Source organism: Papilio machaon, chromosome Z, assembly GCF_912999745.1.
Source record: "Papilio machaon chromosome Z, ilPapMach1.1, whole genome shotgun sequence".
Classification (NCBI taxonomy): domain Eukaryota; kingdom Metazoa; phylum Arthropoda; class Insecta; order Lepidoptera; family Papilionidae; genus Papilio; species Papilio machaon.
In genome coordinates, this window is record NC_060016.1 from 3,538,055 (window position 1) to 3,557,476 (window position 19,422).

The following is a 19,422-nucleotide window of genomic DNA, read 5'->3' on the forward strand; positions in this document are numbered from 1 at the left end:
TAAAATGAAATATATTGCTAATATTATAAAAAGAAAACAAGGGACTGGACTCGTAAAAAGGTCACTTAACTCGTCCCAGACCGATCCTGTTTTCCACATATGGATTGATTTATAGACTATTCCACATTCTTTATAAAGATCATGCTAACCTATATGTCTAGAGGAGGTCTACACTCTTACATTACTTGCTGTATGCGTATTCGACACCTTTATGAGAATTTATAATTATTGTTAATTCTGTTTTTTTTTTCAAAGAATATGAGACGAATATTATAGGCTATAACAGAAATATAAGACAATTATTGAGCACACGTCGAAGTGTCTTAGTCGTTTATAAAGGGAGAAAGTGTTAAGACCAAAAGCAAATTGATCAAATCCTTTCTATCGGGCTAAATATTTATTATAGCATCATCATACTTTTATGTTTTTCATAGTTTTTATATACGATTAAAGCAAGCAGTAATAATACAAATACGACACAGACTAAAATTCGCATTAATTTCACACTCCTTATTGTACCGGACTTAACATTTGACTGTATACATGTAGATAGAATTGTGTTTCACCGCTACGCTCTCACACATCGACAACTGGCCATGTTTATGCATTGTAATTACATTCACTCACACAATCGCAACACAACACTAACACAAACGTGACTCTACCTGCGCAAGAGTCGCATTCCGTCACCCACCTCCGCGATTGGCCGTCGAGCCTCTAAAGGCTTTGAGATACAGTGTCACATTTTTTTTTAAATTTAGAAAGTTGGTTCAAGTGTTGGCCGTGTTTTGATACCACCATGTTTCAACATTAATGTGAGTATTAACTTATTTTACTTTCTTTAATTAAAGTGTTAAGTTCAGTTAAATATTTTCTCTTATCACAATGTTGAATCATAACTTTTACATAAGTAGATTTTCACCACAAGTGTAAATTAGTAGCATATATGTACATTAATCATAAGAAAATATTACAGTTAAGAGTGTTATTTTTTAAATAAATTACTTTACAAGGAACAATCTATGCAAAGTAAATGACGCGATGGGGTAATCACGTGAACTGAATATAAATTTAAAAGCCGTGATCTTACAGTTTTTCTCGATATTCTTTCCGCATGAGTAACTTTAAGGCACACAGGAAAAACTTTACAGTGCTCTTAAGGTCTTTTTTTAAGACAATCTGATATCATCGTAAGGTATTTATTAGCATCGTGGCTTAAAACATAATTACGTAGAATATAATAAACATATTTACCGTATATACATTTCCAAACAAAGGCAAATTTAAATTTACTGTAAATGTTGACTTATTAAATATCAAAATTATCTTGGTAACTTGAATAACATCAACGAGAGAATTTTACAGTAAGACGCAAACAAAAGAAAAAAACCTTCGAGGTCAGCGTGTTAACTCAATGATATGGAAAACAAACTGGTTACTTACATCTACGTACTTAAAACACATTTACTTTTGGATATATTTGTGTTTCAAGACAGGATTACCCTGCTACAATTAGGAAAATTTGCCATATGCGAATAGACATAGTCATTTTAATGTCCCATTCCCATAATATAGATTTACCCTATATGCACATGGTCTAAAATCGTATTTTGGGAACGAAATTCACGCTCAGCACTCCAAAATAAAATTCTAAATTCGCACTTCAGCCCGAAAATCAACCAAAACCTGCCAAAAATGTTATTCACTTGTGCAATAAATAAGCGGACCCGTGGGTAACAACACGTCGGACTGATAGAGTCCTTCTTTCCCTTTCTATACCCGTCTCATCTCTAAGGTCATTGGTCCCATTTAGGTTTAAGTCTTACCACCCACACTACCACGACTATATGTTTATTTCAACCGTAAAAGCCTACTCTTAGCAGAATCACACTTGCAAGTAAATACATAATATCGATATACCCACACTTACCAGTTTACATCTGATAATTGAAAAATGAACATCAAAATATTAGGTTCGAATTATGGTCGAATTTTGACTAACGGGCGACTGGCTTGTTGTAAATAAGTTAATACCTTTTCTGTAACGTCTGCTCGATTTTTATTTTTAAGGTATATAATGATTCTTGGAATTAATAATTAATATTTGAAGTACTTTAATCATTACTACCATTTAGTGGTTCTTCGGCATACCGTGGATAAGTGAGTCATTTGAAATTAATTAATATTTCTAAGATTACACAATGACGTATTTAAACTTTCAAATGAAGTAGTTAAACATATTAATGGTAGGTTACAAGAACATGACAATGTAAGACTTAATGAGATTTAGTCTAGAAGAACGTGTGGCTATCTTGATGGTAGAAATTAGTGTTTCAATATGGTGACCGTTAGGCTCTTCGTACACAAGGTAACGTAAATCATCGAACCTAATATTGTTTGATTGCGTCGCGAGAATCCTGTTGCGCGAGCTCCGTGCACACAACGCTGAATCGTCGACGTGAGTCGTCTAGTACAGACATAGCGACTACATGTCGACTGTATAGAATTGCTTCGCCATCTTGAAAATCATGGCGACTTTTCGCGCCGATCTTGACAAATAGGTTGCAAGCGACCGATGATGACGTGTACCATTGTCATTTTTATATTTCACATATTAAGGGGCTCTCAAGCTCTCGAAGTAGCAATTTTGAGGTCTCGAGCTAACAAATAGTTTGCAATAACATATACAACAACTTACTTAAATGGTATTAAAGGAAAGGTTTACATACATACAACCCGCTTAGATCTTAAAAAAAATTGTATTGATACCTTGACACAGCCAGGAATCAGTGAGATTTACAAGGTGATGATAAACGTATTACTAAATAACAACGCAATTTAGGCAAAGGAATCATTGTAGATTGAAGACTGACTCGATATCTCAACATTTTCGTTGAGATGATTTATGTGACGCATAAACTATCCCATAAAATTTGTTTGCCTTTTGAAGATGTGCGTTTTATAGTCATATTGTGATTATAGATCCTTGAACTTTCGTATCAATGTTTGTAAGAAGCTTTGTAACCTAATTTTATTGGATTATTTTTAATGTGTTTTAATTTAAATACGTGCTCACACAGTCTACCCGAAAAATATTGTAAAACAAATATAAGTTTTGTCCTTCATTGTTTATTAAAAAAATTACCGTGGAATTCAACTGCCTTGATACTTTTATTAATAAATTATTATAGACTCAATTTTGTAAAATAGAATTAAAGGGATTGCCAAATTAGTTGCTTCACTTTTAGGGAAAATAGCCTTTTTTTGTTATTTGTCGTTTTTCACAAATAACCGTCACATTGGATCATTGTTTATCTATTGACGTACTAAATAATTAAGTAAGCTGATATCAACGGATTTTTGCTCTCATATTCGGTTATGAAAATCCCGGCGCCGGATACAAATAACTAACTCATTTACTAATTACTTGGTGTATTAATACAACACCTGCTCACAGAAGCTAATGACCGCTTTAAGGTTAAATAAGATAAGGCTTTTGTATAGCACGAGAGTCGTTGTACACATCTCATCCCGCTCATTTTCTGAGCTAAGCATAAACATAGCTTAGTATATTATAAGTATATATACTTACAATATACTTCGGCTGTGCAAACCCACAGTGAGAAAAGTTGTAGGAGGAGAAAGGAGAAATTTTACATTTTAATTACTATAAATATTCCGATCGTGATCAACATTAAATAAATATGTAAGTAAATAAATAATTCGTGACCGTTACATAAATAATCTATATATTATAATTCATAATTGTATTCTTAGTCATGTGTCTGACATGCTTATAATAATCTTACTAATATCATAAATGCCAATGTTTGGATGGATGGATGGATTTTTGTTTGAAGGTCTCCAGAACGACTCAACGGATCTCAATGAAATTTGGCTTAGATGTAGATCATAGTCTGGTTTATTAGTGTGTTCTACACATGCTACTTATAATTTTTTTTTATCCCGCGCAGACGGAGTCGCGGGCGACAGCTAGTGCAATATAAAAATTAGAATTCCCGCTTCAAAAGGCAATAGACTCGTCCTCATTTACATTTGACATAAAATAATCTGAGTAAATGTACAAAAAGTTTTGTTTGATTGAAGACTTTGATTTTAATGGGTTATATTGTTTTTTTTATAAGGGTTGATATTTCACTAGTGTTGTATTAAACATTTTTTATGAAATACCATTCGAAATACAGCTTCAGGGATGAAAATAATATTCAATGAAAACAAACATGTCCGCGACGAATATGGAATGTTGTATTGATTTTTTTCTCTTCCTATAGCTAACTACTTGACGGAAAAATCTCGTCATGTTTTAAAATTATAAATAAATGTTATTACAAACAACAGAAATAACTACGCCGATGTTATTATAAACAACCTTTGTGGGTCTCTTTTTATTAAAGATTCGTGAGAGAATTGAATATACGCAGGTGAACAGCCAGTAAATAGTGTTTGAGGATGCTTCGTGCAATATCCGGGAGAGGCCAGTATTTGCCAATCATATCCGGACGCGTCTGCACTCAATACAACATTTAGTACATTCAATTTCTAGTCTAGTTTATAGCATATTTCCAACCAATATTTGAAGGAGCCTATTTCAAACCAACACGAATAGCAAGGTAAATTCTACGAACACATACATAAAAATTTTGTCTGATAGAATTTTCTTCTAAACTTTTTTTTTATATTATCCACATATTATTATGCTTGGTTAACAACGGTTTCTACATTTATTTGTCATATCACAGTTGCAGTCTTTATATCACTATTTTTGTAATCGTGGGTTTCTGAGATCAAAATACCTGTTTAAAACATATTGCGATTATTCACTAAACAATTGGTGTTGCACAACAAATTGACGTAATTGTTACTGCTCTTTCACATCATTAATCTATATATATAAAAGAAAGTCGTGTTAGTTACACTATTTATAACTCAAGAACGGCTGAATCGATTTGACTGAAAATTGGTGGGCAGGTAGCTTAGAACCAGGAAACGGACATAGGATAATTTTTACCCCGTTTTCTATTTTTTATTCCGCGCGGACGGAGTCGCGGGTAAAAGCTAGTAATGTAAAAAAAATGTTTACATTGTTTTTATTTTGAACCTAACTGTAGAATGACGTAAGAATGTCAAAGGTATAAACTTAACTATAAATTTTCTTATCGATATTCTATCAATAATTAATAAAATATACTGTGAACGTTTTGTAAACGTCGAATAATAAATATAATATTGTGTTCAGTTATTTCTCCGTACACTCACAGAGGATTTGTGTAAATCACAACACAATGGAATGAAGAGCTCTCAGAATCCATTTGATGCTTTCAAATTGCAATACCAATATCGTAATCCTTCAGTGGTTACCTTAAGAGCTGAGGGGTACTTAACTAGTGTTGCAATGGTTTGTCGGCTTACAGAATCCGAACTCGTATTGCTAATTGAGGAATTAAATATTTCAGTTAACCGAACAAAACAGGAAGGTTATGTTTTTTGAGTATGTATGTGGTTTTGTATGTGCTCCATTGTTCGATTGTTCATCTATAGTTTAAGTTACTGATCGTTTAAACATTTAAATCTAGGAACTGGTTTTGTTGAGAGAGGTGTTATTCGATTCTTCATCTTCCCCTTAGTGTCAAAGAAAAATTAATTAACAGATAATGTTATTAATCATTCTATCGTCATATTTGCTTCTTGTGTCTTCATAAAAATATTGACGAATCAGACAAAGCCAACGTCTAGATACTTAGGATATCTTCTTACTGATGGTTATCGTAATCAGTAGTAGGTGAGGTGTTAATTAACAACGATGTACCATGGAGTTACGTCTCTGGTAGTGTTGTAGGGTACAAATAGTAATTAGGATACATTTCAATATTCTGTGAATTTCCCCTTTTGATATTTCTTCTACTTTCGAATGACTTGAAAATACTAAATCCAGTTGCCCAATCTAGGATATTTTCGTTGTGAATAAGTTTTAATTCTCATATTTGTGTTCTGTTTTTGAAATTTTCAATACCTCACGATCTACGTAGATAATTACTTTATTGTTTTTAGTTTGTAGATATTTCATAATCATTTAAAATACTACATTGTAAAATAAATTACCATTTATATTGAGATGATGCTTTCTTTACTGCGATTGTACTAACCCAAACTTAATTATTTTTAAATCAAAATATACCTATTATTTGTTGGACAATGCATCTTCGAAACCATAAGAACTTACGACCGTCACCGTCGGTAGCAAAGACACTATTCGCATACAAATGAGATAAAACAATAAATTTTATAGTCACCATTCGCGACACCTTGTCTCTCTTTCCTTAATGTTTTTAGCTATCGATGACTTAAAATAATACTTGAATCATTTTAATGTTGCTTACGTGTACTTTATTAAATGGGAAAAATAATTGTAACTCCTTTTTATCTCCAACCTTGTTGATGTACAAAAATAAATTATAAAGCTTCGAAGAAATAATATTGTGCTGGGAAAAACAATTCTCTATTAAGAGTATTTACGAGTAATAAAGCGTAGGAAGGGCTTTTAACAGTAACGAGTATCTAATTATGTGGATTAAAACTCTCATAGTAAATTTCCTTTGTTCCATGAACTGTTTTTAATAATTTAATAAAGGTAACTTTAATACTAAAATAGCCATTTAACCTTTGTATAACAAAATAAATTGTTATCTGTCTGTACAAAAATAGCCCTAAGTTTACGTTACGTGAAGATTATCGTAATTTGTACTATGAAAATAAAATCATTGATAAAACAGGCTTTGTACGTGATCGAACGCTGAGGTTCCAAGGTGAACTAGTGGTTAGATCACAGCATAACTATCATGTCACGTTTAAAAGTTAAACATCTTCACTAGTTACCTAAATGCTAACAAGTTCATTGGGGGATAGACAGATTCGACCACAACAATAAGGAACGGAAAGAACAAATCAATAAATAAATATGAAATTTGTACGTGTATAGTTTTTTTTGGTGAATAAATTAAAAAATAAATATTCGAGGAGACAAAAGAATATGTCTCATTCCGTTCAAAAATATTCTTCATGTAATGATTAACCATAACCATGTATTTTAATTAGATTGATATATAACTCATTGTTTATTAAAAATCAATAATACCGACTGACTGTACTCTTTAGACGCTCTGTTAAAAAGTACGTCTCGATACCTTACAGGCAGGCGGCCGGCTGTAAAAAATTAAGCCAAAACTTTAAGGTTTTTAAAACCTTGTGCGCCGATCGCACGTCAGTGGGATGAGGCCAGGAAGATGATGATACCGTATTCGCCAAATCTATTCAGTCGTTTAGGCTACAGAAGGTCACCGTGGAATTGACATATAATTTAGTCGAATTCAAAAGAAAACTATGAAATTATAGTTATACACGACACCGGCTAACAATTTTATTTATTTTCTAGGGATTTAGTGCTTATGATGATACAAACGTGTTTGTTTTCAATAAGTCTGTGATTACAGCCCTATAAAGGTAAAATGACTTGTACAGGTTTTTTATAATTTCTCAACTTATACTTACCCGCGAAATACCTTAACCTTCCGTCAGTCGGGCTGTCAACTAGAGGCTTTGACCATAAAGTTGGTTTTAAGTATAGTATCATGGCTTCATGTCAGTGTTTGAAGTTCATTTTCCCCTTTTTCCTTTGCTTTGTCTATGCAATTAATTTGCCTTCGAGGCATCTACTTTGAAGGCGAATTAATTGCATAGACTGTTTATCAAACATTGTACAATGTAATATTTAAGCATAATTAATTTCCTTTATATTCTTATTACTTTCGTTATGTTATGTATTTTTTTGTTCAGGTTCAAATTAAATTGACTTTTCTCTTATTAAGAAACAAGTGAACCGAGCGTATTAAATATTAATTTGTTACAATCTTGAAAATCCTTTGGTACATTAATGGATTATATTTTTATTGGTTAATTTTTGTTTTAATTTTATTTATCGACTTGCTGGTGCTCGCTACATGGTCAGCTATCTTCCAGTTTACATTTCTAAAAGTTAATGATGTTACTTTTTAATTTCGTACCATGTAATGTTCCGAGTTTCTTTGTCGCCGGTTGCCTAGCAACCGCAGTAAAAACTGTAGTCGTTCACGAGTGCTATGCCCCAGCGTGTTGTAAGCATGTGTAAGCTTTTAGATATGTTTAAAACTATGTTTCCACCCTGAATAAGATACTTTGTACTGTTTGTTGTGTTATAGTGTCTCCGTCGTCTGATATCTTACCAGGTAAATTCCATTAAACATTCAACCTGTTTTCTTGCACCTATGTCGATGACTAATCTGTGACCTACAAAATATAATATTTTAGAATCACCTTATCTTCACGATTTTTCGTGTATTAATTATTAAAAAGTTTAATATATCCTTATTAATTATTAAAATTAGGACTGCACTAACTGTTTGTGATAGTAGACATTCAAACATGTGTGGCCATCTAGTGTTTTTTAAAAAAGGTATCAAAAACTTTAATTACAGCATTTTAATAGCGTTAGTAGTTTTTTTTTTATTGAAATGTATTGAATAAGACTCTTTAACTGCATATTACGCTTCACTTAATTCGTAATCTAACGTTTTAAAGTAAAGCAAATTTCGTATCAATTAGTAACCGTTGTTTTCTGAGACCACGATCTCTTTATAAAACATATCGTCATCCATGTCATTATCTTTGACAAAACAAAGATAACGAAACCTCAGAAACCCACAATAAGTGCTTCACAATCAGGTAATATTTTTTCAATATAATTTTTCAAAACAAATAAAATGTACTTCTTTTATTCATTTACCTAGGAATGCTATTGATAGTTCTATTTTATTTAAGTTTATTATAATATAATTCCTACAACACGTTGAGAAGATAAACTACGAAAATACATAAGTGGTTTATATAAGCGTAAGTATATATATAGATATATTATAATATTATTATAAACCATGTATAAATCTTATCAACATTGGTCACGATCCATTACCATGTTTTCTATGACTCATGCATTTTACTATTCAAGCAAAGCCTCTTACGACCTTTACAATTTTTAAGTTTCAACACCACGCTCAAAAAGTACGGTACTTTATACAAAAGTACTTATTTTTCGTGTTCGCAATATTAAATAAATATTAAAAAGGAAGACACACAAATAAATATTTTGAATCAGTATTTTGATAGTTTTCGCCTATTGAGGTAGTTTTTTAAGGTTGTGCATGTTCTATTGACGTACTGGTATTTTATAACTTTAACAATGGCTTGAAAATGTCCCGAAAGTATAGTTTAAAAAAAATCATTTCTGTTACTCTGTTATTCATCGACCTGTTAAAAAACTGGTACCGACAATGCATATTACGATAGGTTTCTATTGTTAATCAGGGACTCTTTGCAAGTTTTTTGTCGTAAATGGCGCCAAATTTTTGAGCATAGCCTATTCAATTCCGATGGTATTTGAATAGGCAGTGTTGGCGTCGCTTGTTGTATGGGGCACCTGTTAAGTCGGCCCCTGTGTGACTCATCGTCGCCGAGCATAATTTGTAAATAACTTTTATGACTTCTTTTAAAAATGGCGTATAACTCACGTTTTGTATAGGTATTTTATTTATTTTCATATTTAGACTCCTACTAAGGGAGAAAACCTTTATGAAGATTATTAATATGTTGTTTATAGCAAATAATCATAATTAAAATGAGTATTCGTAAACGAAATATTATCAATTTATTTCATTGCTTTTTTTAAAGTTGGTTTTAAAATTGACTTCTTTAGAAACCACAATATGATATACAATTGTTAATCGAAGGTTTTAAGGTAAAGTATAAGCTTGTTTGAGATTAGGGGTTAATTCCATATTTTCAATTTGATAAAGTTAATAAATAAACGCATTTTCTCAACGAGAGGCGCTACTACTTTGTATAAACATGTCGAAGCCGTCAAATGTAATCATTTGGGGGTAAAGCGGAGGTGGCAGCGGTTGTAAAATATTTTATAATGTTCACAGCCCAAGTACTTTGCGCTGAAGTACCATGAAAACATTTTTATTTCCTGCATTTAGTATTATTAGTTGTTTTTGATTTTTAAATAATAATCTTATTAATATAAATATATAAGAATTTAATGAAAAGAAATAAAAAAATGACAATTACTGCAAAGAGTTTTTGAGCCTACAAAAACCCAACTTAATTATATTTTTTTCGAGACCTAAATCCCTGTGTCAAAGACATTTTTATCTCTGTCTTGAGAAATGTAATATGATAATATATTTTATACAGATATATGGGTAGAGAGGTATCAGAAACCAACGTTTTTACTGTTTACTGAAAAAATTCTTTTAATTTCTCAAGTAAATGAATGTATTTACGTTAACAATGCTTTAAGGTCCATATAAATTCTTTGATTCCTTGTAATATCTAAAAATAAAACTTGAGAAAGGCAGCCTTCGAAATACATAATCAATCAATACAGGCCTACAGGTAAACATCGGGAGAAATGCTAATTGGTGTTTTTTAATTATTATTCCAGATCAGACGATGTCACGCTTCACTATTCTCTTGGCGGTCGCTGGTGCAGCATCGAGTCAGCTTACGATGGACGGTGTGAAATGCGGTCAGCTTACCTGCCTCTATGAAGAATACTGCTCACCAGAAACGAACAGATGCGCTCCCTGCTCTGCTGTTTGTAACAAAACACATCACAACTACGACTCCGGCTTGTGCGTTAAGGAGTGTCAAGGTTAGTCTGTTAATAAAATCTCATTCATTACGTCATAATTATCTATCGTGCAAACACCAATTGACTCACTTGATCTGATTTATTATTAGAAAGTGGTATAGAGGCATTGTATTTTCTAGTAATAGGGGACAGTTGCTGAATAAATAGGACAGACATAAAAGGGGTAATTGATGAAATGGTGATGAGTGACCACAATGGGCTTATTATAGCGACCTTCTTTCTATACTAAAATTATAAAAAAACAATTTATATACTTTAAATTTATAATTATTAATTTAATTTTGAGTGAACAATTTAAATTATGTATAATACTTAACAAGGCATTGTATAACTTTTAAATAGTTCCGAAGTTATCAGGCATTTTGATGGAAGGTAATTTAATAGAATGTAATCGAATTTGGACTAAAGCTCGATGTATGACGATTCCGTTCGTCAAAGAAAACCGCACGAGAATAGGATTATCTGTTCCAAATGGTGCGCATAATCATCAAAGTGATCTCAAATGTCAACATTACATGAATATTACTATTATTGCAATTTTCCTTTTCAATATTTTATTAGACCATAGTATCATTAAAATATACTGAGACAAATCTGTTTAAATAAGATGCAAAAAGAAAACACTCTAAGATACAAAAGCTGCTCAATATAAAACAGAGTCCGAATTTTTTATATTTTTTACATAAATTCAGGTAGAATATTTTAGTTTGTGTAATCTTTTGACATTTTGCTGTGCTTCCAAAGTGCATCAGAGAAGACCTATAACGTTATAATTTTCAGTTAAATGGGTTGGATACATTGGGATTGGGATGCGTGCGTTAAGCTTTATGGCTTTGTTATCGTATTGTATACTAGCTGTGCCCGCGATTTCGACCGCGTGAAATACTGTCTTCTGGTAGCATTTTTAATTATTTAGGCTAATAATTTTACTTAGATTTATGAAACTTTACAAAAACATATAAAACTTACAAAACATTAACGTAAATCTCACAAATTTCCATATAAATTTTCTTTTGCCTATAATTGTTTTACACACATGAGGGTATAACTTTTACAAACTTTGAATGTCATATATTAATATAAATTTTGCAGCCTAAAAACAACTCTTCCTAAAATAATCTTCTAGTTTTAAAATATCGATTCTTCTATACCACGTTTCATCCCCCTTTTCATTCCCACTATCTGTTTACCAAATTTCATTTAAATCGGTTCAGTAATTTTGGCGTGAAAGCCAACAGATAGAGTTACTTCCGCATTTATAATATTAGTAGGGAAGGATTGCTATTAAATATTAATTATTGAGCTGCCAGCTGCCTGCCCTCAATGAAAATTCACTACAATGTTTCTATTTTTTCTTTTTAAATTCCGCCTGTGAATCTGAGATATAAGAGATATTTTAATAATTTATTATTTCATTTAAACAATCGATAAAAGTTTTTAAGATAAATTCGCAAATTTATCTATTGTATATCCTTCAAGACTTTTATCCAATGAGAGCCTTCGAAAGGACTTACGCCGAGTAGTTTGCTGATGACTAAGAGTTATCTACATATAATAATAATAAGCGCTGTCATCACTGCAAGCAAATATTGACTCTATTTTTATGTGTCATAAGATTCCTTATCATGTACGATGACAACTCGAACAACCAGTTTTGTGACCACAGCCCGACTGTACTCAGTCGTCTCTACATACTATACCTGTCTCTCTCAGTCTTTGATTAAAGAATGCGTAAGTTTCAGGTCAAATGACTTTATCAACGATGTTTTCACTACCAACCTTTAAAGTTTAAACTTGTTATTTATAATAAAATAATTAACGATTTCATAAGTTTTGTTTATAACAGGCGTTGAGCTTGTAAAAACAGTCTTATATGAAAATTTTATTATTCATTCGGAGTCCTCATTCCGTTTAAAAATAGCCAAGAAAACAGATAAAAAGGCAAACGGAATGTAAGAACGTTATTACGGAGGAACATTATTGAAGTTATTTTTATAATTTTACTCCGTATTTTTCCACTGATATAGAAAAGTACCTATATTAGGTAATTTTTTGGACTTACGTAGGTGGTATCTAAATATGTTAATAATTTCGCTGTAAAGGGCATGCTATAACATGTTCATTACTTTGTGTCGACGATGCTTTCACACAAGACAAACAAGCAAACGGTTCACAAAATATAAAAAATTAACTATCATCACACCATCAATTAAATAAAACTACCAACCGTTTGGTATAAGAGCTTCTTTTATTATTAAAATTTGATTTTTTCGTTTGATTTTGTTATCTTTATGCTAATATTTATCATGACATTAATCTTGAAGAATTAAATTTAAGTAACATACAAGTAGTTTTCCTAACTTAGATTATATTTCCGATCCGTACCAAATTATCTTATAAAACGACGAGATACTATGAAATTAAATAGGAAAAGTATGACGAAGCGTAGGAACGCATCATTGGTAAGGGAAGCAACAATACCCATACACTTTATGGTCTGTTGATTCCGACAGGTACCGCTGTATACACAACTGTTGCACACACGTGCAAGTAGCGTTTACGTAAAAAATATTGCTACGTTTGTGTGCGTTCCACTTGTTTGAGTGTGCAGGTGCATCACGGTTTTACAAAGTACAATACATTCCTTCCAATCGCTTTGAAACAAATTGTGATATCCGTTCGGGAATAAAAGGTACAACAAAATGCTCGGTAACTTTTCGTTTGATAACTTTGCCTTTTCAGCATTCACTCTCATTTAACTCGATCTATTTTTGAACGGTACTAAACATTTATACAGTAAAGAGATTTATCTAGATAACGTATGAAACGTTTTGTAGATATCTGTTCTGTTGTTAATGTACGAAATTTATTTTCCATGCTATTTAATTTGTATTGTCTTTCTTTGCCGACGTTACCCGTGTTTCATGTTTGCTAATCCCTTATGTCGAGTATGTGTGTGTGTGTGGGTATAGGAACAGATAAATATACAGGCACCTGTATATTGGGGTGCTCTGCATTGTTTGCTAGACGCGTCAATGTTTGTACTAAAGGGCTTTATATTAATTCTCTTGAACTCTGTTTTCTGCTTGAAACTTTTGAGTTATAATTTAATTTACATCATTAAGTGTGAAATAAGTTATGTTTCTCAACGGTGTATAATTTGAAAACGTTATAAAATATTGTTGTATTACGATGAAACTTACATAATCATACTAGTATTATAAATGCGATTGTTTAGATCAATGGATGGATGGATATTTTATTAGGTATCTCCAGAATGGCTCAACGGATCTCGCTGTGATTTGGCATAGATGTAGAATGTAGTCTACAGGAACACTTAGGCTACTAATTGAGTTTGTTTTTAAATCCACGCAAACGGAATCGTGGGCGACAGCTAGTTTGTAGCAAAATCAATACTAGTCTTCAAGCAACGGTAGGTACGAAAATAGAAAACTGATCGAGGAAAATGATTCCTCCATAGGTACGCAATAAAAACAAGACTCATTTAATTGTTTTTTTTTTTTTGCTAGCTTATGAATCTGTCGAAAAGTGTATTCATATACACAATGACTTCTAAACATTGTTTTTTCTTTCAGGTTACCTCCTGGACTTGAGATACTTGCGGAGAACCGAGTATGAGCCGCCGAATTCGAATACAAATAGTAAGTACTTTGAAAATTTCGTTAAATATAAGGTTGTTTTGTAAACAAGAATGTAATTATTTCATTAATGTACCTGCTAGCCTAACTGGCCAAAAATTGTTGCGATAATGAATTAACTTGTGGTCTGCATAGCGAATTTGTTTGACAACAATTTTCGAATATTTCAATATCGTGAATGGCTTATTTATAGCATTGGGATCGTCCACATTCAGATACATTCCATCTTCATATCAATTTGTCTACTTTACGCCTAATTATAACTTTATAAACAACAAAGTTATAGCCCATTATATAGTTATTACATATATTATTTCTTTAAATACTGATATTATGTATTTGAATAGAGTTGCCTTCTGTATACTCGTACGAGTATTTCAAAGAAATGCTTTGTTAATTGCGAACGTTCTACTGCGCTGTGCTCTCTAACTTTTTAGAGTTTTTTTTATTATTTTTTATCTGTCTGTGTTTTATTTCATGCTTTGCTATTTAATTAAGTAATTACTTTACCGTTGCTTAATCGAAAACATTGTAAGAAGTATTAACAACGATTTTACATTGTTGTTTAGAGTGAGTGGTGGTTAGTTATAATCCCAATAAGGCTTTGATGTATAGAAAGTTTAGATCATTTCAATTTCGTCTCAATTAAGTACAACACGCACAAAATATGAGTTTTTAGACATTTGTATCTTCTTACGTTATTTGTGTAGGCACATTTTTTGTACTGATGTAAAATTTTACATTATAGTCTTACTTGTAAACATCCATGACAATTAAATTACATATATTCTTCTCTGGGTAAAAAATTTATAAATGGTTACTGTTTTTCTTTACCATTTTACTCTATAAACCAATTTATTAAATCAACTTAATACAGGAAATTCAAATTTTCGCAACAATTCATAAACTCGTACATTGAAAACTTTTTGTGTCTGGCAACGAATTTCCCCCTACCGATAGTTATTAATAACCGTGCGGTCTGTTTGTGCGTCCATTTTCGCAGCGTCTAGATAAATATTTGACAATATTCTGCTGGGTTTACAATGCTATGAAACATACCGACGCCAATTACGTGAGCCACTCCGATCTGGCCATCGCGCGATTTGTACAAAAAGTTCACCTGTACATTTTTTGTAACAATCCATATCCAGAAGCGGATTAAATGGACTAATAAGAAAGACAAAACTGGTTTATCAAATGAAAGAGTGATTGTTTTTATTTATTTGCATCAAGACAACCGGAGAAAGTTTTTGAGAATTGAAATAATCAAATAAAGATAAAGTTTTCATTAAGTTGAAAACAAACTAGGTAAGGATAAATACCATCACATTTAATTGGTGAAGAACGTTAAAAATTCCTGAAACTAGACTAAACACGGTGTGGTTATTAAAGGAAAAATTGTGTTTTCTACCTGGAATACTTCTGTTCTTAAATTAGTCTATTTGTGTCTAGACTATTCTTTCTTCACATTAGTATTCTTTCTTGTATTTAATACCCTGCGTACATAAGACAATCTAAATCTGTTCAAAACAATAACATATTGATCGTTGACGCGAGTCGTCTATTCAATTAGTACAGGCATATCAACTACATGCGAACTGTATAAATTTGCTCCGCTATCTTGAAAATTGCAGCGACTTTTCTCACGACGCGACGATTTTAACAAATAGGTTGCGAGCGACTGTTTTTGGTGATGACAGATAGAAATGTAGGCGACTCGCGCTCTCTATGATGCTCTATCACGTTGTATTGCGTAAGTCGCTTAGATACTAAAATCGCCGGATTTCAATACTTAAGGTTGCCTTGTGTACGAAGGGTCTATGTTGTAGTAGCGACTGACTTTACCTGGGTATTTATTTTGATGTTGTAGTGAATTTTTATTTAATCTTTTGCACTGTACTAAAATTAGTAATGTAAGTTTCTATGCGAGCTACATATTGTGCTATTTCTTTACATTATTTCATTCAACTAACAATTTCTATATTCCCGTACAGTTTAGTAAAGATATTCCTGTTTACTGTTTTTAATATATTATGTACTTTGATAGGTACCGGACTATGAATCACCCTGGTTTTTATGATGTCCATACTGTTTGGATGGTACATGTGCCTCCCGCAAGTTAGTCCGATGTTTTCAAAGTTGGTAAAGAGTGTCGGATATCTCAACAAATTATCAATCTTAGTGATGTCTGGATGTCCACTCTACCATAGTCATAAAAAAAAATGACGAATATAATAATGAACACTTTTAACGTAGTAAATAACTAAGATATTTGTTTTAGATTAACTCAAAATAACAATACCTACCAATTTTAAAACCATGCAAATTAAAATATTTTATAATCTGACTATCCATCAGAACAGATACTAAAATTTGCCTACAAATTGAATGAGATCTCATCAACAACAACAAATAGTACCATACCAATTCAAATTAACGATCGTGTTCATTTCGCCACTACTAAATTAATATTATCACGCAAACAGGGTAGTTAGTTCAAACAGTGAAAACGCAGCGTTCCTAGTGTACAGTTCAGATTTCAAATGAACATATTTACCGGAGATAAATGCTCTCGTTATTTGATTATTGTTTACGCTTACTTGAGTAGGCTCTGAGCCTCTCAGTGGGGACGTATAGTGTGCTGATGATTACGCTTTGCTTGCGAAATACAACCTTTTTTAGACATTTCACTAATAATAATTCTTTGGAGTGTTGATACCATGATTAATTAGAAATTAGAATAATTCCCTACTTGTTTTTTTCTGATTTTAGAAGATTTTTAATACTTGTATTTATTATTTCAAAATAATAAGATGTAATGGCTTATAACCTTATAACCCGAAATGTGACGGAGGTCTAACCAATTTATAAAAAAATGTTTCATAGACAAATTTTAAAGATTAATATAAGGCTGGAGGTCGGCGAGAATTGTGGAAGTAGAATGTTATTAATAATATAGCAAGGCCAATAGAAAAATTTCACATACGATACATACTTATTCACACAGAGGATAGGGATAGGAGGGTATTATTTATGCAGGTAAACTCATATGCATGATCATCACATTGTGATGCATGCAGCCTAAACATCTTGATCGATTTTGAAGAGCGAAGTCTTTTTCGTTTCGTATTTTCCCCATATAGGTTTAAGACTCACACGGAACAGACAATCGGGTTAATTTTTTTCTGAAACAAAGACCTAGTTAACATAATGTTTTTAACTTTATTTACGATTATCTAGGTGCGCAGCGGCAAGCGCAGACGGCGCTGATTGTGAGCGGCGTGGCTCTGGCGGTATTGCTTCTTGTTCTGATCATCGTATGCCGAAGGAAGATCTCATGGAGGTCTATTAAGCAAAGGTTTCAACCACCTAAGGTAATAGTTATAAAAATCATTTTTTTTATGCTATGATAGGTTCTGTTTTAGTGGATATTTTTCCATCTTCTATGTGTTATGGATTTTGTTAGTTATACATAGTTGAGGATTTTAGAATTAAGGCTGTGTAGACGAATTTCTTGTTTTACTTGTAAAAAGGCTTACGATCTAATCAGGGTTCAGTGTTGAAGTTTCGAAGGAAAGTCACGCTCCGATCATTGTGAAAACTCTGGGGAAGCTGCAGAAGATAGACATTATTAAAATTTTTGAAATCATCTTATCCGTTGGACGGAATTCGAAAACTCCGTTATTTATAGATTTATGCTTAATTAAAAACTAGATGAACTCGTACCTGTTTTAAAGTTTTCCGGTTCTTTGTTTAAAGATCAACATAAGAATTATTTCCTGGTTCGAAGAATGTGTTTTGTTTTTAAGCACATAAATAACAGAAGATTGTCGCGGGATGTTTACATTTTCAATACTGTTGTTTTAATAATAATGTATTTTTAATGGCAATTGATAAGTAAGTTTTCATAACATAATTATTGGATTGAGGAATTCCAAAACTTTACGTAAAAATCGCAACTTTCGTTATCTAGATTTAAAATTGGATAGATAATGATCATCATCATTCTTTGTCATCTAAAATTTTTTAACAGATTAAAGTATATCAAGGTCCTATAATTACGTATAAACTATAGTCACTTTTAAATTTAAAATTGTAATCTATTGATTTCCAGAATCAGATTAAGCATTTCCCAAGCGACCTCACTCATCACAACGCGCACGCAGATTTCCCGAGACCGAAACACGAGCTCAAACTTGAAATACGAAATCCTGAACCAGCGAAACGTACCACCCAGCCCTTGAATGTAAAGGACCTTGAAACGAGGACCTCACAAACGGACAAGAGTCAAGGTGCAACCACGCCTAAAACCGTTAGCACCGCTATTAGTAACAGACACCCTGCCGAAGATACTACCTTGGACTTTTCCTACGACAATATGGCAATGAATGTCAACCCGCCCGAACAACCAGAGTCCACAAATAGATTCTAAGATAGTTTGGGTTAGGGTTGTACCCTTTATAGATGATAGCCCCGACTGCATCAGCATTTACTGAGCAAAGTGCTTATTATGTGACAGCTTTGCTCATTAAATGCAAAGTGCTTATGAACATTCATACAGTGGCTGATTTTATAAGTTTATAATCGAAATACAGTAACAATTTTAAAATTAATTGAACCAGTAATATAACTTTAATACTGGTTGAATAAATTTTAAATAAAAATGAATATGCCAAGTATACAAAATAATTCATTACATCGAAAAATTTTGCATATAATCTTCAAAATTTTAATCGATAGTAATGCATCGGCCACTGTAAAATATTAATTAATTTGATGTCTGTTGATTCAAAATGTTTTAGCATATTATGAAATTTCCATGTTAAACCTTAACATAAAACCAATTGTAATCGTAAAAATGAATATATCTGTTAATTTAATTAAATTAGTTAAATTAATTAAATAGCTTTTTACGAATTTCCATTCCATTTTTAATTACGGTTTTTATATATGTGCATCAGATTTGTATTTGTAATTGATATTGTATGTTGTACTTTA

The 19,422-nt window shown here is 32.1% G+C and overlaps 1 protein-coding gene across 1 annotated transcript; it reads left to right on the plus strand.

The window, feature by feature from the left end:
* The first annotated feature begins 573 nt into the window (after window positions 1-573).
* On the plus strand, window positions 574-18,856 carry LOC106719909 (protein grindelwald). Its single transcript, XM_014514393.2, has 5 exons — window positions 574-815; window positions 10,556-10,765; window positions 14,362-14,427; window positions 17,665-17,798; window positions 18,539-18,856. The coding sequence occupies exons 2-5, from the start codon at window positions 10,564-10,566 to the stop codon at window positions 18,854-18,856; spliced, it is 720 nt and encodes a 239-aa protein (XP_014369879.1). The 5' UTR covers window positions 574-815; window positions 10,556-10,563.
* Window positions 18,857-19,422: the final 566 nt, after the last annotated feature.